Here is a 25,231-nt window from a genome sequence, read left to right on the forward strand (position 1 = left end):
TGAAATAAGGTAAAGAAGGGCGTGAAAAATACTATGGTAAGGTTTTCTGTGAAAAAAAAATCATCATGAATTTTGGCGCCAAAAAAAACGCCTTACTATACTATGTCGAAAAAAAGGGGGATTTTTAGAACATGTTGTAAAAACGTGCCATATGGTGAAATAATGTAAAGGAGGGTGTGAAAAACACTCCAGAAAGGTTTTCTTTGAAAAAAAAATCATCATGAATTTTGGCGACAAAAAAACGCCTTACTATACTATGTCGAAAAAAAAGGGGATTTTTCAAACATGTTGTAAAAACATGCCATATGATGAAATAATGTAAAGGAGGGTGTGAAAAACACTCCAGAAAGGCTTTCATTGAAAAAAAAATCATCATGAATTTTGGCGCAAAAAAAACGCCTTACTATACTATGTCGAAAAAAAATGCCATTTTTCAAACATGTTGTAAAAACGTGCCATATGATGAAATAATGTAAAGGAGGGTGTGAAACACACTCCAGAAAGGTTTTCCTTGAAAAAAAAATCATCACGAATTTTGGCGCAAAAAAAACGCCTTACTATACTATGTCGAAAAAAAAGGCGATTTTTCAAACATGTTGTAAAAACATGCCATATGATGAAATAAGGTAAAGAAGGGCGTGAAAAACACTATGGTAAGGTTTTCTGTGAAAAAAAAATCATCATGAATTTTGGCGCTAAAAAAAACGCCTTACTATACTATGTCGAAAAAAAAGGCGATTTTTCAAACATGTTGTAAAAACGTGCCATATGATGAAATAATGTAAAGGAGGGTGTGAAACACACTCCAGAAAGGTTTTCCTTGAAAAAAAAATCATCACGAATTTTGGCGCAAAAAAAAACGCCTTACTATACTATGTCGAAAAAAAAGGCGATTTTTCAAACATGTTGTAAAAACATGCCATATGATGAAATAAGGTAAAGAAGGGCGTGAAAAACACTATGGTAAGGTTTTCTGTGAAAAAAAAATCATCATGAATTTTGGCGCTAAAAAAAACGCCTTACTATACTATGTCGAAAAAAAAGGCGATTTTTCAAACATGTTGTAAAAACGTGCCATATGATGAAATAATGTAAAGGAGGGCGTGAAAAACACTCCAGAAAGGTTTTTTTTGAAAAAAAATCATCATGAATTTTGGCGCAAAAAAAAACGCCTTACTATACTATGTCGAAAAAAAAGGGGATTTTTCAAACATGTTGTAAAAACGTGCCATATGATGAAATAATGTAAAGGAGGCCGTGAAAAACACTCCAGAAAGACTTTCTGTGAAAAAAGAAATCATCATGAATTTTGGCGCCAAAAAAACGCCTTACTATACTATGACGAAAAAAAAGGCGATTTTTCAAACATGTTATAAAAACGTGCCATATGATGAAATAATGTAAAGGAGGGTATGAAAAACACTCCAGAAAGGTTTTCTTTGAAAAAAAAATCATCATGAATTTTGGCGCCAAAAAAACGCCTTACTATACTATGTCGAAAAAAAAGGGGATTTTTCAAACATGTTGTAAAAACATGCCATATGATGAAATAAGGTAAAGAAGGGCGTGAAAAACACTATGGTAAGGTTTTCTGTGAAAAAAAAATCATCATGAATTTTGGCGCTAAAAAAACGCCTTACTATACTATGTCGAAAAAAAAGGCGATTTTTCAAACATGTTGTAAAAACGTGCCATATGATGAAATAATGTAAAGGAGGGTGTGAAACACACTCCAGAAAGGTTTTCCTTGAAAAAAAATCATCACGAATTTTGGTGCAAAAAAAACGCCTTACTATACTATGTCGAAAAAAAAGGCGATTTTTCAAACATATTGTAAAAACGTGTCATATGATAAAATAATGTAAAGGAGGGCGTGAAAAACACTATTGTAAGGTTTTCTGTGAAAAAAAAATCATCATGAATTTTGGCGCAAAAAAAAACGCCTTACTATACTATGTCGAAAAAAAAGGCGATTTTTCAAACATGTTGTAAAAATATGAAGGAGAGTGTGAAAAACACTCCAGAAAGGTTTTTTTTGAAAAAAAATCATCATGAATTTTGGCGCAAAAAAAACGCCTTACTATACTATGTCGAAAAAAAAGGCGATTTCTCAAACATGTTGTAAAAACGTGCCATATGGTGAAATAACGTAAAGGAGGGCGTGAAAAACACTCCAGAAAGGTTTTCTTTGAAAACAAAATCATCATGAATTTTGACGACAAAAAAACGCCTTACTATACTATGTCGAAAAAAAAGGGGATTTTTCAAACATGTTGTAAAAACATGCCATATGATGAAATAATGTAAAGGAGGGCGTGAAAAACACTCCGGAAAGGCTTTCATTGAAAAAAAAATCATCATGAATTTTGGCGCAAAAAAAACGCCTTACTATACTATGTCGAAAAAAAATGCCATTTTTCAAACAATTTGTAAAAACGTGCCATATGATGAAATAATGTAAAGGAGGGTGTGAAAAACACTCCAGAAAGGTTTTCTTCGAAAAAAAAATCATCACGAATTTTGGCGCAAAAAAAACGCCTTACTATACTATGTCGAAAAAAAAGGCGATTTTTCAAACATGTTGTAAAAACGTGCCATATGATGAAATAATGTAAAGGAGGGCGTGAAAAACACTCCAGAAAGGCTTTCTTTGAAAAAAAATCATCATGAATTTTGGCGCCAAAAAAACGCCTTACTATACTATGTCGAAAAAAAGGGGGATTTTTCAAACATGTTGTAAAAACGTGCCATATGATGAAATAAGGTAAAGAAGGGCGTGAAAAACACTATGGTAAGGGTTTTCTGTGAAAAAAAATCATCATGAATTTTGGCGCCAAAAAAACGCCTTACTATACTATGTCGAAAAAAAAGGCGATTTTTCAAACATGTTATGAAAACGTGCCATATGATGAAATAATGTAAAGGAGGGTGTGAAAAACACTCCAGAAAGGTTTTCTTTGAAAAAAAAATCATCATGAAATTTGGCGCCAAAAAAACGCCTTACTATACTATGTCGAAAAAAAAAGGGATTTTTCAAACATGTTGTAAAAATGTGCCATATAGTGAAATAATGTAAAGGAGAGTGTGAAAAACACTCCAGAAAGGTTTTCTTTGAAAAAAAAAATCATCATGAATTTTGGCGCCAAAAAAACGCCTTACTATACTATGTCGAAAAAAAGGGGGATTTTTCAAACATGTTGTAAAAACGTGCCATATGATGAAATAATGTAAAGGAGGGCGTGAAAAACACTCCAGAAAGGTTTTTTTTGAAAAAAAAATCATCATGAATTTTGGCGCAAAAAAACGCCTTACTATACTATGTCGAAAAAAAAAGGGGATTTTTCAAACAAGTTGTAAAAACATGCCATATGATGAAGTAAGGTAAAGAAGGGCGTGAACAACACTATGGTAAGGTTTTCTGTGAAAAAAAAATCATTATGAATTTTGGCGCCAAATAAACGCCTTACTATACTATGTCGAAAAAAAAGGCCATTTTTCAAACATGTTATAAAAACGTGCCATATGATGAAATAATGTAAAGGAGGGTGTGAAAAACACTCCAGAAAGGTTTTCTGTGAAAAAAAAATCATCATGAATTTTGGCGCCAAAAAAACGCCTTACTATACTATGTCAAAAAAAAGGGGATTTTTCAAACATGTTGTAAAAACGTGCCATATGATGAAATAATGTAAAGGAGGGCGTGAAAAACACTCCAGAAAGGTTTTTTTTTTTTTTTAAATCATCATGAATTTTGGCGCAAAAAAACGCCTTACTATACTATGTCGAAAAAAAGGGATTTTTCAAACATGTTGTAAAAACATGCCATATGATGAAATAAGGTAAAGAAGGGCGTGAAAAACACTATGGTAAGGTTTTCTGTGAAAAAAAAATCATCATGAATTTTGGCGCCAAATAAACGCCTTAATATACTATGTCGAAGAAAAGGGGGATTTTTCAAACATGTTGTAAAAACGTGCCATATGATGAAGTAATGTAAAGGAGGGCGTGAAAAACACTCCAGAAAGGCTTTCTTTGAAAAAAAAATCATCATGAATTTTGGCGCAAAAAAAACGCCTTACTATACTATGTCGAAAAAAAAGGGGATTTTTCAAACATGTTGTAAAAACATGCCATATGATGAAATAAGGTAAAGAAGGGCGTGAACAACACTATGGTAAGGTTTTCTTTGAAAAAAAATCATCATGAATTTTGGCGCAAAAAAAACGCCTTACTATACTATGTCGACAAAAAAGGGGATTTTTCAAACATGTTGTAAAAACATGCCATATGATGAAATAAGGTAAAGAAGGGCGTGAAAAACACTATGGTAAGATTTTCTGTCAAAAAAAAATCATCATGAATTTTGGCGCCAAAGAAACGCCTTACTATACTATGTCGAAAAAAAGGCCATTTTTCAAACATGTTGTAAAAACGTGCCATATGGTGAAATAATCTAAAGGAGGGTGTGAAAAACACTCCAGAAAGGTTTTCTGTGAAAAAAAAAATCATCATGAATTTTGGCGCCAAAAAAACGCCTTACTATACTATGTCGAAAAAAAGGGGGATTTTTCAAACATGTTGTAAAAACGTGCCATATGATGAAATAATGTAAAGGAGGGCGTGAAAAACACTCCAGAAAGGCTTTCTTTGAAAAAAAAATCATCATGAATTTTGGCGCAAAAAAAACGCCTTACTATACTATGTCGAAAAAAAATGCCATTTTTCAACCATGTTGTAAAAACGTGCCATATGATGAAATAATGTAAAGGAGGGCATGAAAAACACTCCAGAAAGGTTTTTTTTTTTTTTAAAATCATCATGAATTTTGGCGCCAAAAAAACGCCTTACTATACTATGTCGAAAAAAAATGCGATTTTTCAAACATGTTGTAAAAACGTGCCATATGATGAAATAATGTAAAGGAGGGCGTGAAAAACACTCCAGAAAGGTTTTCTTTGAAAAAAAAATCATTATGAATTTTGGCGCCAAAGAAACGCCTTACTATACTATGTCGAAAAAAAAGGCCATTTTTCAAACATGTTGTAAAAACGTGCCATATGGTGAAATAATCTAAAGGAGGGTGTGAAAAACACTCCAGAAAGGTTTTCTGTGAAAAAAATATCATCATGAATTTTGGCGCCAAAAAAACGCCTTACTATACTATGTCGAAAAAAAGGGGGATTTTTCAAACATGTTGTAAAAACGTGCCATATGATGAAATAATGTAAAGGAGGCCGTGAAAAACACTCCAGAAAGGCTTTCTTTGAAAAAAAAATCATTATGAATTTTGGCGCCAAAGAAACGCCTTACTATACTATGTCGAAAAAAAATGCCATTTTTCAAACATGTTGTAAAAACGTGCCATATGATGAATAATGTAAAGGAGGGTGTGAAAAACACCCCAGAAAGGTTTTCTTTGAAAAAAAAAATCATCATGAATTTTGGCGCCAAAAAAACGCCTTACTATACTATGTCGAAAAAAAGGGGGATTTTTCAAACATGTTGTAAAAACGTGCCATATGATGAAATAATGTAAAGGAGGGCATGAAGAACACTCCAGAACGGCTTTCTTTGAAAAAAAAATCATCATGAATTTTGGCGCCAAAAAAACGCCTTACTATACTATGTCGAAAAAAAATGCCATTTTTCAAACATGTTGTAAAAACGTGCCATATGATGAAATAATGTAAAGGAGGGCATGAAAAACACTCCAGAAAGGTTTTGGTTTTTTTTTAAATCATCATGAATTTTGGCGCCAAAAAAACGCCTTACTATACTATGTCGAAAAAAAATGCGATTTTTCAAACATGTTGTAAAAACGTGCCATATGATGAAATAATGTAAAGGAGGGCGTGAAAAACACTCCAGAAACGTTTTTTTTTTAAAAATCATGAATTTTGGCGCCAAAAAAACGCCTTACTATACTATGTCGAAAAAAAAGGGGATTTTTCAAACATGTTGTAAAAACATGCCATATGATGAAATAAGGTAAAGAAGGGCGTGAAAAACACTATGGTAAGGTTTTCTGTGAAAAAAAACTCATCATGAATTTTGGCGCAAAAAAAACACCTTACTATACTATGTCGAAAAGAAAGGCGATTTTTCAAACATGTTGTAAAAATGTGCCATATGATGAAATAATGTAAAGGAGGGCGTGAAAAACACTCCAGAAAGGTTTTCTTTGAAAAAAAAATCATCATGAATTTTGGCGCCAAAAAAACGCCTTACTATACTATGTCAAAAAAAAGGGGGATTTTTCAAACATGTTGTAAAAACGTGCCATATGGTGAAATAATGTGAAGGAGGCCGTGAAAAACACTCCAGAAAGGTTTTCTTTGAAAAAAAATCATGAATTTTGTGCAAAAAAACGCCTTACTATACTATGTCGGGAAAAAAAGGCGATTTTTCAAACATGTTGTAAAAACGTCTTTGCACATTTTGAGTTTGAATCTAAAAAACAATCATCAATCAGTCTATTTTTCCTCATTTTGATTAAATATCCCTGCTTTGCACTTAGACTTGGTGATTCTTCTTTCTGCCTTTTAAACTTCCAGGTAGGTTTCAGGGTTCAGAGGGCTTATGGGTAGTTCTGCTGTAAATCTCTACTTTAAAAAAGGTTTTTTAAAATTAATTTCAATTTTTCTGTCTGGATGAGTCACGCTAACTCTGACTCTCCACCTTAGGGGTGAAGTTTTGGGCTAAAACACACAAAAAAGTAATGCAAGTTCAAAATGTTTGAGTTTCCTGCAGCCTTTTTCTATCTTTAAACCCAACAGATGACAGTGATCCTTAAAGCCGTTTGCAAAACGTCCTTTTCAGGTGGCTAATTTTAGTTTTCTTTCTGTATGACTGAACACAAATGTTTCATATTATTCAAGTAAAAATCACCTTTTTTGGAATCTCTACAACTGAGATGCAGAAGTTTTCCCGACTCACAGAGACGTATTACTGGGAAATACAGCAGTTTAAAGTTAACCAGATATACCTACTGTCAAGCATGGAGGTGGCAGTATCATTACACTATCAATGTCAGAAAGACATTGTTGTCTTTCTGACTCACACTTGTTTCTTCATCAGTCCACAGGTTCTTGATGGGTTTAAGTCAGCACTTTGGGGAGACCAGTCTAGAACCTTCATCCTAGTCTGATGGAACCATTTCTTTACCACGTCTGATGTGTGTTTGGACTCATTGTCTGGTTGAAACATCCAACTGTGTCCAAGATCAACCTTCTGCTGATGGTTTTAGGTTTTCCCGAAGAATGTGGAGGTGATCCTCTTTCTTCATTATTCCATTTCCTTTGTGGAAAGCTCCAGTTCCACAGAGCATGATACTGCCACCCCCATGCTTGATGGTAGGTTTGTTGTTCTGGGAGTTTAAAAAAAAACAACCCAAGACGGTCCTAAACCAGTCTTAAAAAGGTCTAAAACCAGGACCAAAATCAAACCTAAACCAGTACAAAAACATGTTCAGAACCAGTCAGAATACAGTCTAAAACCAGTCCTAGACCAAAACTACAACCAGTTTTAGAAACAGTTCAAATCCCCAGAGCATGATACTGCTATCTCCATGTTTGATGTTGTTGGGGTTAAATGCCTCACCTTCTCTCAGCTTTTGTTCCATCTGACCACAGAACTTTCCTCCCGAAGGCCTTTTCTTTGTCCATGTGATCAGCAGCAAATTGTACATTATATATACGGAGTGTTGGAAAGATGAAAATCTGTGGATTCTTTCTAGTTTTGCAGTTTCTGGTTGATAAATGGAAAAAATAGCTGTGTTGTGTCTCATTTTGGTGCTTTTGTGTGTCATTTTGATAATTTTAGTAATTTTGTGCCTAAGTTTAGTTGTTTTATGTCTCAATTCTCTTGTTTTGTGCCAGATTTAGGTCATTTTGTCCTTTATTTTGGTTCTTTTGTGCCTGGTTTTAATAATTTTGTGCCTCATTTTGACTGTTTTGTGCCTCTTTTTGGTCGTTTTTTTGTGTAAAGCCCCAGAGCATGATACTGCCACCGCCATAATTGGTGGTAGGTTTGGTGTTCTTGGGGTTAAAGGCCTCACCTTCTCTCCTCCAATCATATTTCTGCTCAGTTTTTGTTCCATCTGACCACAGAACTTTCCTCCAGAAGGCATTTTCTTTGTCCAAACTTCAGTTGAGATTTAGGTTCTGTTTCTGAGACTTACAGGGTCACTGGAAACTGAAGACTACTGATGGTCTTTACAAGTGGATGGAAACTTTTGTTCACGAATGTTTTTACTCATATGAACAAATAACACGTAAATGAATAGCTATGAGGGAATAATAATTAGAACATGTTTGTTTATCATAAACTAAAATGGTGTTTGGTTTTGTTGATTGATCAGTTACTGAACCCTGAACTCTCTCTTTTACTGGAATTTCAAGTGGATAGTGGACAGAATGTAAATCAATGAAACATGACTTTAATGTTTTATCTGCAGCACATTAACAACGTTTTTCTCTGGAACAAACTGACCTGTTGGAGAATTTGATGTTTTCAAGTCAATCGGCGTCGAGTTTTCTTTCACTTCATTGGATTCAACAAACGGTGTCATGACTGACTGTGGTGTTGTTGTTGTTGTTGTTGTTGTTCTTGTTGTTGTGAGCAAATTAATAACTGAAGAAGAAGATCAACACAGATGTTAATATTCTGTTATTTAGTGTAAAGTCAGGATTTTCTTCATTTATTTTGATGTTTCTGTGATACAGTTTGAACTCACTGTGTTCATCAGATGCTTCCTGCTCTTCTTCATCACCATCTTCATTTTCATCCTCTTCTTCTTCTTCAGATGACATAGGAGGTTTCTCATTGGTTGTTATTTCCATGTCTGGACTCATCTGAGGTTTTGCTGATGACAGAGATGAAGCTGTTGTAACGACTGAACTTGTTTGAGATCATTTTAAACTATTTACCGCTATAACTACAGCTACTACAACTACTAGCTACAACTTTAATTCAGCTTCATCTGTTAAAATCAGAATATGTACAAAAAAGATGGATGTAGTGACAGAGACGTCAGCTATTGGTTCGTGGATGGTTGTTTTGTTTTTCTATTTACCTCAAAATTCAACCATAATTTACTAAATTAACATCATGATGTATTGAAGGAGGCTTGAAACTAGAGATTGAGACCATAAAGTCATTAAGAAAATGTTTACTAAGGTAGCAAATCTAATGAGAAGTCGGCTCATTTTCTCACAGACTGTAAGCAGAGGAGTCGCCCCCTGGTGGCTGTTGGACAGAATGCAGGTTAAAACTTTACTTTTCCAGACCTGAAGGCTTCGTTTGTCTTTTATATTTGGACAATAGGTAACAGAGAGAATGAAAGATGTCAACAGAAGCAGAACTTTGGTGCTAAATTGACACCAAAACTCAAATTAGTGAAGGTAGTTTAGACGATGTAGCTGCTGGAAATCCTGATGAAAAAGAAAAACAAAACAGCGTGAGCCACGAGTGGAGATATTTAGAGTCTGAGTCGAGGATCGGAGGCAATTAACAGCCAGAAAATTAAGCATCTAAAGGAGGAAACAACTGAAATCCATGAAAAAACATCTCAGAGACAAACATCCAGTTTATTTTTATTAAAAACGTGAGCACTAAAGCTGGCTGCTGCTTTTCTTTTCCTTTTTATTTCCTTATTTATCCATTTAATACTCCATGCTGTCTTAATTACTCCAATTATTGTAGCTCCTTTTCTTCAGTTAGCACTTTTCCACTATTTTAAACTGAATTTTAGCACAAACATGAAACACTAACTCTAATTTAACAGTTTACCGGCACAAAAAAAATGTCTGTATTCATTTATTTTGTTTTCAATTGCTTATTTTTATTTTTAACTATTGAATTAATTATGTATCCATTATATATTTGTTTATTTGTTATTATTTTTTATTATGATCATTTATTAATCTATTTCTACATATAAATATACATTTTTAACATGTATTTTATGCTAATTCTTGTCAGTTTCTGATGTATTTGGCTGAAAATGTTGAAGTGACGACAAAAAAATCTCATCATGATGCGAAAGTTGCAGCAAAGTTCCAAAAAACAGGCTAACATTAGCACATTCAGGCTAACACAGTGCTAGCTACTAACGTTAGCAGGCTAATGTCATCACTGTTTAATCTGTTGACATTAGAGTTTATGTTAAAATACATTTATGTGATTGTTTCCGGTGTTGATCATTTTAAAATTTCTGCTTTCATGACATCCAGACAACCTCAAAAGAGTCCTTTTATGTCCCATCTCTTCATAACAACTTAAAGAAAAATCACATTTTTCCAGTTAAATTTCCAGTTAAAAGGTTGTCAAACACGTAATTAATCCACATTTCTGTAAATATACAAATAAGATCTGATGCAAAATGTGCAGAAACAAAATATTTAAGGACTCTGATTGGAGCAGAAGCCAAAATAAATGAAATACTTTCATTAAATTGATTTTAAAAAAGCCAAATATTTCTTCCACACCTTCCTCTGCTGAATCCTCCACAGGCATCGATGTCAGCTCTCTGGGAGTTGTAGTCCTGAGGGGAGTTGTAGTCCTGAGGGGAGCTGATGTCCCATCAGTGGTTGATGTTTCGCTTCGATTCGTCTTTGTGTTTCCAGAAATAAACGACTCAGATTCTGCTTCACTTCCTGTTTCTCCGTCTGAAACTGAATCTGCAATGGAGGATTAAAAACTATTTAATATGTTTTCTGAGTGTCGTCTTCTACAGTTCTGCTCAAAATATAACTTGAGTTTTGTGGTTTTTGCAACCTTGGATTTGAAAGAAATCTGGAAACCGTGAATAAAAGGAGCAGCGATGTTTAGTTGTAGTTTTTCAGGGTTAAAACGGAAGTAAAACATCTGTTTTTACCGCCACTGTTGTGTAAAAGTCCATAAACATACAAATGGAATCAAGTTTAAAGTTGTAAGACAAAGTTTCTATGGGATAAATAGAATAACTTTGTGTTTCAGGTGGTTGCACCAATTATTTTTGTTCATTTCCACCTCCACTGACCATTGGAGGAGAATAAAAAAAAGCTAAAATCATGCGTTAGTTACTGAGATTTATGGTGATCTGTGGGGTTCCTTGGTTTCTCCACTTTTCTTTCCGTTTATTTCTCTATTTATTGAGACATTTTTATCTATTTTATCTATATTTTATTATTTCACTTTATATTTTTGTCTTTTGACTGCCTGCTTTTAACCATCATTTATAACATAAATATTAAGTGTTGTTTTTATTTTTCTTCTGTAATACACTAATTTAGTAGAAAAATCCATTAAAAATAAAGTCTGACTGATTGACTGATGAGGAACCAAAATTAATCAGTTGTCAAACATCAACACCGGATTGATTTTAAGAATTTGAAAGTCTTAAAAGTGAGCTTTGAGCAGCTGTGTTGTCCAGCAGTTGAGTAGTTTCATTTTACATCAAGGATTTGAAGGACTTGTTTTTCCAAAAGTGTATTTTTCTGCATGTTGCTCAGAGGAAGATGAACTTCCTGTCTGATTTTTCTGTTTGTCTTCCCATTTGCGTCTAATTCAGACCAACCAGGGATTAAACACAGCATCTCTCCCTGACAGGAAGCAGTTTTAGAAGCTTGAGGGTGACTCACTGCTCGGTTTCATCACATCACTATAAAGGACTTCACCTCCAACTGGTATTTTATGTTAAGCAGCATGTTCCTGTTGTCAGTCGTGATGGAGACCAACTGTACGTCTGGCCTACCCGGGCTGGTTCCTGGAGGATTGTGGGTCATCGGATCCTTTTTAATCTCGCGTGCTTCCTCTGCCACGGCTTCATTCAGATCTGTAAAAGCAGCGACACATCAGAGGAAACGTTCGAGCCAAGTGAGTCATCGAAGCAACGATTTCTGCTGTTTTTTGTTTTTTTTTTTGGAAGCTGCCGGACGGTCGGCGTCGGCCAAATGTAATTACGAGCAGCTTGGAAAAACACAAGTCTGCCAGAAAAAAAAGCAGCAGAGAGAAGACAGCGGTGGGAGGCGGCCACAGATGGGAAGGGAGTGATGCCACCGTTACCTTCAGAGACGAAGCTCAGGTGTGTCGGCTCTTCCTTCTCTTCCTCCCACTCCTCTGAAATGACATGAAAAATACAAGTTAACTCACAGATGGAGGCAAATTAAACTCAGTCACAGCTGTTAACCTCAATACTGCTCTAAAAGTTGGAGCTAAACAAGACGTGCACACCAACAGGCCCACAAAAAGACCAAGGAAGGAGGTTTATTTAGCGTGTTAACATGCTAGCATTGGCTTGTGGACAATAAACACTACACAGCTGAGGTTGTAGGAAATGTCACGAATTTTGAAAGTATTTGATCAAGTCAAAAAACATGCATCCGACCTGATGGTGAGTCTCGATTACTAGTAGATACACTTTACCTACAAGTAAGGAGGGATCCTCAGTTACTAGTAGGTATACATTCCAATCTTCACAGTTAGGGGTTGGAACGTGTACCTACTAGTAAATGGAGAATCCCACTTTACTAGTAGATATATGTTCCAACCCTTAACTGTGGGGGTTGGAACGTGTGCTTACTAGTAATTGAGAATCCATCTGTACTATTAGGTATACATTCCAATCTTCACAGTTAGGGGTTGGAACGTGTACCTACTAGTAAATCGAGTCTCTGTTTACTAGTAGATATACGTTCCACCCCTTAACTGTGAACGTTGGAATGTGTACCTCCTAGTAAATGAAGAATCCTTCTTCACTAGTAGGTATATGTTCCAACCCTTAACTGTGAGGGTTGAGGGTTGGAACGTATCCCTACTACTAAATCAAGGATCCCTCTTTACTAAGAAGGAGTCTCGATTTACTAGTAGGTATACGTTCCAGCCTTCACATTAAGGGTTGGAATGTATTTCTACTGGTAAATCAAGAATTCCTATTTACTAGTAGGTATACATTCCACCTCTTATGGTTAAGGGTTGGAACATATTTCTACTAGTAAATCAACAATCCTTCTTTACCATAACAGTCAGATACAACAACCACAGTACTGCCGATGCTCCATCTGTCCACCTTCTGCTCAATTTTCCCGTCAATCGTGAAAAAGATCCCAAAATTTCAACCTCCTTCCCTTGGGGCAACCAACCAATATCAACCAGTTTCTGGCAGAGAACCATGACCTCCAATTTAGGATAATTACATTCAAAAAATGAGCATGATAAAGTGAAGATTAAACCACTGTTTTCTGTTTTTCCTCCTGATATTCCAATGGTTTTCGATGCCATGGAGAAGCTAAAGTGATGCAGAGCACGATAAAAAATAATCTAATCTACCACAACTGTTCAGAAGCAACATCGCAAATTAAGAGGAGTTTCTAATTTTAAAAAGCCATTTGCTCATTCTACCATGAAGAGCAGATGTTTATCAGTTTGCTGGGTAAACTTTTGGAGCAATCTGGATCTCTAAATGAGTACAACTATAAGACAATTTCAGAAAATACACATTAAAAGACTGAAAAATGTAACAATGTAGAAGAGTAAAGGTGTTCTTAGGGTTTTTAAAGGGGTATTTAAGTATAGGGGTTGAAGCAAACAGGAAACGGTTAACAAGTTAAACCTCATCCTGCTTGTTTTCAGACATTATTTTAGTTTTTTTGTGTCTTAGTTTCTCTTTTTTTGCCTTAATGATACTGCAGCAGGTCTGAAATGATCCCAATAACTACCTAGAATTAAATCATTATCGTGATGCAACACCGATGTCTTTCACATACTAGTCAGTAGTGGGGTGTCATGTAGTGTATGTTTGACCCTGCAGGTTTCAACCCGTGACCCGTGGGCCAATTAGTGAGCGTACCAGCAGGCGTCGGCAGGGAGGGCGTGGCCAGCGCTGGGGTGATGAGGTCACCGTCCATCCCCGCTGTGTCATTCTGGTTCTCCAGTCCGTCGATCATTAGCGAATCCATCTCTGCTGGTCAGAAAACAACAACAGCGATCGTTTACAGAACCTCAGTCACAGCTGAGACGAAGAACGTTGGTTTTTACTCAACCTACGCCTCCACAGCTTGTTTGTTTATCTGATAAACTTACAGATAGGCACCATTTACAGAGAGTTCAGGAATTGTTGGAGGTAAAACGTTATTATTATGATAATCTCTTCAAACTCTTGCTGCTCTTACTTCTTCTTTTCTTGTATTTTGCTTTAGTTTTTTGTTTTTTTAACTATCTTATTTCATATAATAGACTTGTATTCATTATCAGTTAATATCTTTCTGGTTTATCAAACCTTACACACTGAAACCAGATAACTTTTTTTTAATGTTTTTTGTAAATGTTAACTCATTACAAAAACAATTTCATTTTCTGTCAATTGAAAAGTTGTTTCACCATCAAAACACATTCTTATTTATATTTGATTAAATGTTCAGGGTGACTCTGTTGTGTTGTTGGTTTAAAAAAATTGAATTTGCAGAAAAACTGAGTTTTAAGAATGAATGTGATTACATACATGTCTGACCTTGAATGATGGTGAACAAAATCTAAGTGTCTGTTTAGATCCTGTAAATTCCCAGTGCATAAGGATAAGTGACCATTTTCTGACTGATTTGTCAAAACTTCAGGTTCAAAAACTCAAAGTATCTTAAAACTCTCATGACTCCTCGTTTCTATTTTGAGACTAAGAGACATGCTGACTGAACCCAAACACACAAACAGAACTTTTACCTGCTGACAGGAAGGAGGAGTTGGAGAACTGGTAGCTGGCAGACTCATTGACTGCTGAGAGAACATCTGGACAGAAAGAACTAAAAGTTCAGTTTCTGTGTACAGAAATATACTCAGCAGTGCCACTTCAATATGGTGGAGTTAGAAACAGAGTGGTCGAACTCACAAAAAAATCACAACTGAGTTTTATATAGCTTCTGTAATATTTTATAGTCTAGATCAGGGGTGTCAAAACGGATTCTAGTCCAGGTTCCACATTTAGTCTAGTTTGATCTCCAGTAAATCCACAGACTAATAACCTATAAATAACCACAACTCCTAATGGTTCCTTTGTTTTACTGCAAAAATGTTCACCTTTAAGGAATTATCTTTTTACTAAACATCATGAACAACCTGAAATTTATCAAGAAAAATAAATTCAGTTTCAGCAACATTCAGCCTCAGTTTATCATTTCCACATTACAACTTCCAGATCACAGAGTGTCGACAAAGGAACACAACATTTAGTCACCTGGAACTGAACCACAGAGGATTTACTGAAGGATCAAAACCACAAAAGTCAGACAAAAAAAACCAAAAAGCAACAAAAAAACGACAAAAACAAGAAAAAATATTACTAAAATGAAACAACAGAAACGAGAAACAACATGACAAAAAATTTGACAAAACAGTTACAAAGTGACAAAAAGATGGACAAATGACAAAAATGAGACAAAAATTAAACAAATGCCAAAAACCAGACAAAAAATGACAAAAGCAAGAAACAAAATGTCAAAAATATGGACAAACAACACAAGCGAGACAAAAACCCACAAAACAACAAAAATGAGAAACACAATGACAAAAAGCAGACAAAAAACAACAAAAACAAGACAAAATGACAAAAAATAGACAAATGACATGAAATAAAAGAGACAAAAAACTAGACAAAAAAAGTTAGAAAAATAGATGAACAAAAGTGAGACAAAAGAAAAAATCCCAAAACAACGAATAAAGCAAACCACAAAATGACAAAAATAAGACCAAAAAACACGAGACCAAAATGAAACAAAATAACAAAAAGATGAGACAAATGATTAAAGTCAGACAAAAAACCAACAACAAGACAAAATGTTACAAAAGAACAATGAACAATCTAGTATTTTACTTTCTGATCAAAACAACTTGTCATGGTCTAGAAATGATTTTAAATTTATAGTTTTACTAATTTACAATCTGCAGTTAATGTCTTCTGGAATTTTTACTCTTTGAGAGCTGGATCGGACCCTCTGGAGGATTGGATCGGACCCTCTGGAGGACCGGATCAGACCCTCTGGAGGGCCGCTTTTGGCCTGCGGGCCGCACGTTGGACACCCCTGCTCTAGATTTTAGAATCAGAGTGGTCTAACCCACAACCCAAATACAGCAGTGGGAAGTCAGACCATTTTGGAAAACACTACATTTTGAACCCATTTTTCTCCAAAACTACAGAAAGTGGGTCAGACCATCTGCTTCCAAACCCTTCATATAAAACCTGAGGCTGCAAACGTACAGAAACAAACTGAATGAAACAACATGGAACATTCAAGCTGCAACGTACGACAGATTACAAGCAAGAATCAGAAACAGGAAGCTGGTACCAGGTAACGTTACATTATAGCCCCATGTTCTGTCTCCACCACCTGTTTAGCTCCTGATGTTTTGGTCTTTATAGATGTAGAACTTTAAAGCTGTCATACCTGATCCTGCTACTCTTTAATACCACCAGAGTCGGTATGAAATAATGAACAAAGCGTCTTTAAACTGATCTCCAGTTCAAACAGAGGACATCAGTAAATCTCTATTCAAACAGAATAACACATCTCTAGCTGTCTCCAACAGGCTTTACAAAGTTTCCCTCTGAAGTTGGCTTCCCCTTCTTAATAAGCTGCTCTACCTTCTCTCAGACTGAGGGAAGCTCAGCGTCTATATTTGGACCCACAAGGATCAAAGTAACTCTGCACAATCCCTGGTTTTGTCCCAGCTGTGCGTGGGTGGGAAGCTGCAGGATTAAACGTCAACAGGTCATTGTTTTAATTGGCCGGGGTGCGACTCGGCCGCCTCTCTTTCCACCCAATCAATCGCTTCCTGAGACCCGACTCCACTGATTGGAAAGTGAAGCGTTGTTTCGAGACGGCTGACACAGTCGAGTCGTCACCGAGTTTCAGATGAATCGCATCGACGTCATTCGGACTCACCTGCTCCTCTGAAGGCCTCCGAGATGCCCAGCAGATCTGAAACACAGAGTCAAGCTAATGAGACGCTCAGTCTGCAGTTAGTCCTCTACTCTGTCAGGAGGAGAAACGGTGTTAATGAGGCCAGCTGCTGCTAAAAGCACAAAAATACGACTGTAATTTACTGAATCTGTCCACGGTTCATTCTGCAGCAGCGCAATGAGCCTGAACGTCATTAAGAACTTTCTAGAAGGAGTCCTTCAACACATCAGATCTCAACACAGTGGAGTCAGTCTGGACAACATGAAGAAACAAAAGAACTATGACTAGTTTTCCAAGATGAAACTAGTCAAAAACTGATCTAAAACTTAGTCCAAAGGAAAGTACAAAGAAAGTCCAAAAAGAAGTAGGAAACCAAGAATGAGACAAGTCCAAAACTAGTCCTAAACTAGTCAAAGAACATTCCAGAACTAATTCAGAACTGCTTTCAAATCCAGTATAAAGCATTTGGCAGCAACGTCCAAAACAAGGTCTGAAGCCAAGTTTGAAATCAGTGTAAACCTGATCCAAAACCAAGTCTAAGAGCAGACTTGAACCCTTCCAGAATCGGTCTAAGATCAAGTCCAAATCAAAGCCTGGAACCAGTTCAAACCAAACCTGGAAGCAACACTGAAATCAAGCTAAAAGTCAATCAATCTAAGATAAGTCCAAAACAAAGTCTGAAACCAGTCTTAAACCAAATCTAAAACTGGTCCAAGTCCAAAGACCGCCTAAAAGCAAGTCCAGATCTAGTCCTGAACCAGTCAAATGACATTCCAGGACTAGTTCAAAAATGCTCTCTGACTCTAAACTAGGGCTGCCACAAATGACGCGTCGACGAATCGCCTGAGCACGATACGTCATCAAAAGCGGAAGTGAGCGCTCACTTCCACTTTTGATGACGTATCGTGCTCAGGCGATTAGTCGACGCGTCGTTTGTAGCAGCCCTACTCTAAACTGAGTTTAAAGCAGTCGACAACAACGTCCAAAACAAGACCTGAAACCAGGTTTAAAAGCAGTCTAAACCCAAATCGGTAACAAAGACTGAAAACAGTCGAAAACAGTATAAAGGAAAATTAAACCAAGTCTAAAACCATATCTGAAACCAAGTTAAAAACAAATTTAAAACAAGTCCATGACAAAGTATTAAAGTCTACAAACAGCCCAAAAATAAAAGTCTAAAGTCAAGTCCCACAACAAGTCAAGTTCAAAACCTGTGTAAAACCATTCCAAAACAGTCAGTCCCTAAGCCTGAAAACTTGCAAAAACTCAGCCTAAAGCATGTCCAAAATACAGTCTGAAACCAAGTCCAAAACCAAACCTGAAACCAAGTTACAGTGAGTTGAAAACAAGTCCACGACAAAGTGTGAAACTCAATTTAATACCAGTCTTAAACAAAGTCTACAAACAGCCCAAAACCACTCTAAAATTTGGTCCAAATCAAAGCCTGAAACCAAGTCTGGAACAAGACTGAAATAAAGTTATAAGTCAAACTCAGACCAATTCAAAATAAAAGCCTGGAATCAGTCTAAAACTAAGTATAAAGGAAAGTATAAACAAGCTCAAAGCTCAAAACCAAGTCTAAAACCAAGGCTGAAACCAAGTCTGAAACAAATCAATAAACATCTAAAACAAAGACCAAAAGAAAGTAGAAATAAGTTCAAAACAAAGCCGAAAATACATTCTACAACTAGTCCAAAACCAAATCAAAAACCAGTCTAAAACAAGTTTAAAACAAGATCTGAAACCAAATTTGAAATCAGTGTAAACCCGGTCCAAAACCAAGTCTAAAAGCAGACTTGAACCTTTCCAAAACCGGTCTAAGGTCAAGTCTAAATCAAAGCCTGGAACCAGTCCAAACCAAATCTAGAAGCAAAACTCAAATCAAGCTAAAAGTCAATCAACCTAAGACAAGTCCAAAACAAAGTCAGAACCCAGCCTTAAACCAAATCTAAAACTGGTCCAAGTCCAAAGACCGCCTAAAGCCAAGTCCAGAACTAGTCCTGGACCAGTCTAGAACAGGTCTAGAACGATGTGTTACCAGAAATCAGAAGGAATATAGCAGAGCATCTTTATCTGCACTCTAGTTCTGTTAAATGTGCAGAAAAAGCAGTGAAATTATGGAGTGTTTGTTGTTGGAGCTGGAGAAGTTTCCTGCAGGTTGATCTCACCTGTTTGATTCCCAGCTGAGCACTGAGACTCGTCAAAGCCTCTCAGAGTCGAGTTGTAGGGACTCTGAGTCACGCAGTCGATGGCAGCCTGGTCACATTCACAAAACCTCTGCTGACACGAGTCACCAGCATCTCCAAGATAAAAAAAAAAAAAAAACACCAGGATGTTCAACAAACATGTCTGTGGGGTAAATAAAAAGCTGGAACAAGGAGTCTGTTCGCTTAGCTCAGCTCAAACATGAATAAAAAGTGCAAACATTAAACTACAATCTATTCAAAACAAACAAAATCCACCAACCTGCCCCCTAAAAGCTCACCCATGTAGCTCGTTTTTGATATAAAAGTGTGGAAACGACAAGTTTTCAGCATCTTTTACCCAAAACGTCAACGTTAACGTCTCACCACAGCTGATGTTTGCCGCTGCACAGGTGAAGTTGTACGGAGGCAGAACCAGGGGCTGCCTGCAGGGGGCAGCGTTCTGGTAACATGACCGATGAGCCTCACAGCAGCTGCAGCAAAGAAGAAACCAGAACAGAAGGAATAAAATCAATTAAATATGAGAGATAACAGCTCAAAGTCATTATTGGGAAGTTTTAGTGCTTTTATAGACAAAGTTTATTGGAAATGTGACGCAAAGGGATCTGGCTAAGCTAAAGCTAAGCTAAAATCAGCTATAATAACAAATTCTGAAGGCTTTTTAAATACATTTTTAATGGAAAATAAAATAGGTTGAGGACACATTTTTAATTATTGGCCCTTGAAAATGGAAAAACGTGCAAAATTTTCAACAAGGTGTGGTAAAGTGTCTCCATAAAGTTCCTGTAAGTGTATATCTATGGATGGATCCATATTTCTGCTAAAATTCAGTCTTTGGTCAACATTTCACCAACTTTTGAGGCTCTAACATCAGTAGAATCTGATGGGTTAAAGTCTGACCAGACACGGTTCCAGTTTCTTACTATTTTGACTTGAATCCTGTTTGAACTGGGTCAGAATTGTTCATAACAACTAAGGATCTGTCCAAAATCAGCAAAAATTGCATAGAACTAGCAGACATTTCTCCAAAATGAATTGAAACACGCCCAAAAACATCCAAAAATATCCTTAATTAGTTAAAACCCTGTTCAAAATGATTGAAAATGACTTGAAACTTGGCCAAAATCACTTCGTCTAAAATGACAATACTGAAGAATTACTGATCTTAGAAAATGGAAAAAAAAAAGTCCAAGTTGTTGAATTTAAGGTGGTTTAGTGTCTCCATAAAGTTCCTGTAAATGTCTATCGATGGATGGATCCTCTGAAAACACGGTGATGGATTCCAGCAGCACTGAAAGTTTGTCATATTTATTTCTGCTTTGCTGCATCTCCACCGTCACGGATCACACGTAAAATTAGGTTGTTATTGATGTATGATTCATGCATGAGGCTGATTCATCAACGATTCGCTTTAATAAAGCTGCCGGCATCCACGTTATTCGTCATCACCATCAAAGCAGCATCGAACTTCACTTATTTCAACTCAAAGACAAGAAAAAAGCAAAGATTCTTGATGCCGACGGCAATAAAAAAAAAAAACAGCATCAGTCTGTGTAATTCCAGATAACTGTGCTGCTGCAATGGATCTGATTTAGTTCAGAAATTATTTACTTGTTTTTAATTGTCATTTCAAAGGTACAATATGTCAAGAAATTAGATTAATGGATCCAGCAGAGTACAATTTTTTAATTATTGGTCTTTTCAAATGGAAAACAAGTGAAAAATCTTCATTTCAACAACTTTTGAGGCTCGAACATCAGTAAAATCTGATGTGTTAAAGTTTGACCAGACAAGGTTCCAGTTTTTAGATGTTTTGACGTACCAAAATGCAGATATTAATCCATGTGGAATGTTTTTAAGTCGCTTGGCACAGATTTTACATTATTTTAGTGTATTTTTTGTGTTGTTTTTGGACAAAATTTGAGATGTTTTGAACAGTAATTGACCTAAAGAGACACAAAATGACACAAACAAGACACAAAATGGAGACAAGAGAGACTGAGAGGAAAATCAAAGCTACTGGATCAAAAAAATAAATTCGACACAAATGAAAAAACAACAACATGGAAACATAGAAATAGTTAAATATCTGTACTATGTGCAGACAAAACTACCAGAAAGAGTTATAAATAAGACACAAAACAAGACAGGAAATGACAAAAAATGGACATAAAACAACCCACAATGCCAAAAACAAGACAAGAAAAGACACAAAACAGTAAAATGGAGGACAAATTGACAGAAATCAGACAGAAAATTAGACACAAAATGGACATAAAACAACCCACAATGTCAAAAACAAGACAAGAAAAGACACAAAACGGTAAAATGGAGGACAAATTGACAGAAATCAGACAGAAAATTAGACACAAAATGACAAAATCAACATGGAAAAAGTTAAATATTTGTAGTATGTGGAGACAAAACAACACATAAAAAAAGACAGAAAATGACCAACAGAGACACAAACAGAGAGAAAAAGTCTGTAGAGGCTGCAAACATGGAAATAGCACTAGATAAAATGAAACAGCAGTAAATGAAAGCTCATTTTCTGGCTCGTCCTCCATCTTACCTCCCACACTGAGCTGGTTCAGGAGCACAGCAGGTAAAACGTGAACCTTGTTGATGAACATCTCTGTGATATCAGCACCAGATAGACTCTCCACACGCCTCCATTGAATGAAGCCGTTCCTGGCTGGATTTAAACCCACTCACCCGGCCAGAGGATCCACGGGGCTTCCGGCCGCCGCCACCCTGCAGCAGCAGCCGTAATCTTCCAGGTCGCGTGGACAAATCCCCGTCCGGCAGCGGAGCCTCGACGCGAAGCTCAGCAGCGACGGGAAATTATCAAAGACCGAGTGGAGCCAGGTGAAGCGAAGGCCGAGACAATCTGGAAGCGAGAGGACGAGGCCTGAATGCACAAACACTCGGTGCAGGAGGAGATTTAATCACAGATAATCCCGTCGGCTGCTTCCAATAACCCGAGTCCAGAGAAGCATGCAGGGCGGAAAATGATTTTAGGCCGCGGCTCTCCACGGGTCGGATGGAGCGCTGATTAGGACGGCGGGAGTCCCACAACATCGCAGCTTGTAATTCAGCTCCACCTTGATGTCAACAACCGCCGACAAGTCAGTCGATCGCTGAGGAGCGAAGGTGTCGTCCAGCGATTAGACCGAGACCTGGACGGGACACCGAGGCTGGATTTCAACCCCGGTCTGACCGGAATTAGTCGATTTACCTGCTTTAAACAAACACACTTAATGCCTTTAACTGGTTTTTCTTTGATTTTCTAACCGGTGGCTTCAAATATTCCTTTATTTAATATACTCCAATCAGCGAGGAAACTGAAAACCATCTTTTCGGTTGAAGTGGTATCACATCCAAAATCTGATTTTAATTAAAACTGGTTGAGTGATTTAAGTCCTGATCCACAGAACAACAGAACCTACTGTTACCGGCCATGTTACATAACGCAGCTCTGCAAACACGGTCCAAAACAAGACCAGAACCGAGTCCAACCGCCTGAAAACCAATCTAGAACCAAGTCTAAAACAAATCTCAAAACCAGTTCAAAACCAAGTCCGAAACCAATCCTACAGAAACCTAATTCCATGTTCAAAAATCGATCAAAACCAAGACCAAAACCAGTCAACAACCAAGTCTGACACAGAGCATGGAAACTAATTTAAACAGTCTAAACTATTCTAAAACCAAGTCATAAACCAGTGTTAAATCAGACAATTCCAAGTTCAAAGAGAGTCCACAATCAAGTCCAAAAGTGTCTAGAACAAATCCAGAACAAAGTCTAAATCCAAGTCAGGAAACAGCCCTAAACGAGTCCAGTTTCAAGACCAAATATTGTCCAAACCTAAGTTTAAACCAATTAAGAACCAGTCCGACGACACTAACAAAACAGGATTTATGTCATCTTGGGCTTTGGGAAACATCCTGGGTTTTTTCCTGACATTTTAAAGATGAAACAACCAGAAAATAATCAACACTGAAAACAATCATGAGTTGTAGCTCTAAGAAGCATCTCACCAACATGAACTCTACAGTAAGACGTTGGATAAATCAGCAGATCAAAGCAACAACTGACCACTTTTTAAAGCAGTGAACCAGCCAACTCTGATCAACTGAATAATTCATGAAAGTTAATTAAAGCTAAGCGAGTCATGTGATCATTATCAAGTTTATTCCTAATGATTGGTTCTCACCAGTCATGTGATCTGTGCTTTGGTCGCTGGTCTCTGGATCCGGACAGAAGATGGATCCAGCACAAAGTCCTGAAGACAAACAGGAGGAACAGTTAGAACACGTTTTTAACTGGTTGAATATTGTTCTAAAAAGGCAGAACCATCGTAGAACAGACCGTCAGCTAAGTCTGTAAACGGCAGATGATGAAGCTTCTTTCGTAAATGGTTTATAAACATCATAAACAGACTTAAATCATAAACCGATGCCGTTCAAGCGACTTTTAATCCATCAGTAAGAACTTTTCAGCTACCAGATTGAGAGACAATCTAATATTTTTTTAGGTCAGCGATAAATAGGTTTGGTTTGTTTTAGTGTTTTTAGTGTTGATGGTTCATGTGTTTGCAGGAAACTCACCGTTTTCAACAGCAAATAAGATGAAAATCCTTTTCAGGAACATGATTCGTACCTGCATTCAGAGGGACAAAGGTTTAGTTTCAGATTTAACTTTTAAATAGGTGCAAAAACTCACATTATCAGCTTTATAATCACCACTCTTTTCACCAGAGCGTTCTGTTGTTTTACAGATTTTTCTTACATCAACAGTCACTTCTTAGACAAAAAGAATTACTGGATGCAAAACAACCACAGAGAGACGGAAATCTGTAAGAAAGAGATGCAAAATGAACACAAAGACACACTAAATGATCCAAAAGAGATTTAACTGATGAAAAGACAAAATGACCAGAAATACATGCAACACCAATGCAAACTGAGATAAAATGATAAAAAGACACACAAATTACTCAAAACACACACCTGAAGACAAAAAGGTGTGTGTAACAACTCAAAATATGCACAACAGGACCAAAAACAGACACAAAATGGCACAAACAAGACACAAGATGAGACACAAAACAACAAAAAGGAGACACAAAGTGACATAATTAGGACAAAAAACTGAAATACGACATACAAAATGACAAAAACAAATAACATAGCAAAAATGAGAAAACAAACCCCCCCAAAAAATACATAAACTGAGAAAGACAAGACACAAAATGGCACAAACAAGACAAAAAAACAACAAAAACAAGACACAAAATGGCACAAACAAAACACAAGATGAGACACAAAACGGCGAAAATGAGACACAAAGTGACATAATTAGGACAAAAACCTAAAAAAACGACACACAAAATGACAAAAACAAATAACAACAAAAATGAGACAACACCCCCCCCCAAAAAATACACAAACTGAGAAAAACAAGACACAAAATGATACAAAGAAGTCAAAAAAACGACAAAACAAGACACAAAATGACATAAGACATAAAATGACACAAAAAGACAAAAAACAACAAAAACAAGATATAAAATGACAGAAACAAGACATAAAATGACATAACACAAAAAACAACAAAAGCAATACAGAAAATGACAGAAACAAGACAAAAAAACAACAAAAACAATGCAGAAAATGACAGAAACAAGACAGAAACAACAAAACAAGACATAAAATGACAGAATCAAGACAGAAACAACAAAACAAGACATAAAATGACAGAAACGACATAAAATGACATAAACAAGACAAAAAACAACAAAAACAACACAGAAAACGACAAAAGCAAGACACAAAAAGATACAAACAAGACAAAAAAACAACAAAAACAAGACACAAAATGACACAAAATGACAAACAAGACACAAAATGGCACAAACAAGTCGAAAAAACAACAAAACGAGACGTAGTTATGTAAAGATTAGTGGAGTCATTAGATACTTGTTAGATACGTGTTTTTAGAACTTTTTCGACATTAGATTAATAAAGTCATTGTATTGTATTTTCAGTCTGAGTGCAGCAGTGAACCAAAGCAGACCTGTTCAGGTGAAGTTGTCC

The 25,231-nt window shown here is 36.5% G+C and overlaps 1 protein-coding gene across 1 annotated transcript in view; it reads right to left on the bottom strand.

The window, feature by feature from the left end:
- oc90 (otoconin 90) overlaps positions 1-25,231 on the bottom strand; it is a 43,490-nt gene that overhangs the window by 17,884 nt on the left and 375 nt on the right. Inside the window, exons 2-15 of the mRNA XM_055014681.1 lie at positions 23,925-23,989; positions 23,744-23,795; positions 23,350-23,418; positions 21,848-22,022; positions 19,499-19,605; positions 19,097-19,228; positions 16,911-16,946; positions 14,695-14,760; positions 13,829-13,942; positions 12,046-12,099; positions 11,735-11,815; positions 10,488-10,679; positions 8,735-8,863; positions 8,491-8,631 (exon numbers count right to left, since the gene is read on the bottom strand). Coding sequence (XP_054870656.1) covers positions 8,491-8,631; positions 8,735-8,863; positions 10,488-10,679; positions 11,735-11,815; positions 12,046-12,099; positions 13,829-13,942; positions 14,695-14,760; positions 16,911-16,946; positions 19,097-19,228; positions 19,499-19,605; positions 21,848-22,022; positions 23,350-23,418; positions 23,744-23,786 — 1,339 coding nt within the window. The 5' untranslated portion in view covers positions 23,787-23,795; positions 23,925-23,989. The remainder of the gene's footprint in view (positions 1-8,490; positions 8,632-8,734; positions 8,864-10,487; positions 10,680-11,734; positions 11,816-12,045; positions 12,100-13,828; positions 13,943-14,694; positions 14,761-16,910; positions 16,947-19,096; positions 19,229-19,498; positions 19,606-21,847; positions 22,023-23,349; positions 23,419-23,743; positions 23,796-23,924; positions 23,990-25,231) is intronic.

Source organism: Amphiprion ocellaris, chromosome 10 (assembly GCF_022539595.1).
Source record: "Amphiprion ocellaris isolate individual 3 ecotype Okinawa chromosome 10, ASM2253959v1, whole genome shotgun sequence".
Taxonomy (NCBI): domain Eukaryota; kingdom Metazoa; phylum Chordata; class Actinopteri; family Pomacentridae; genus Amphiprion; species Amphiprion ocellaris.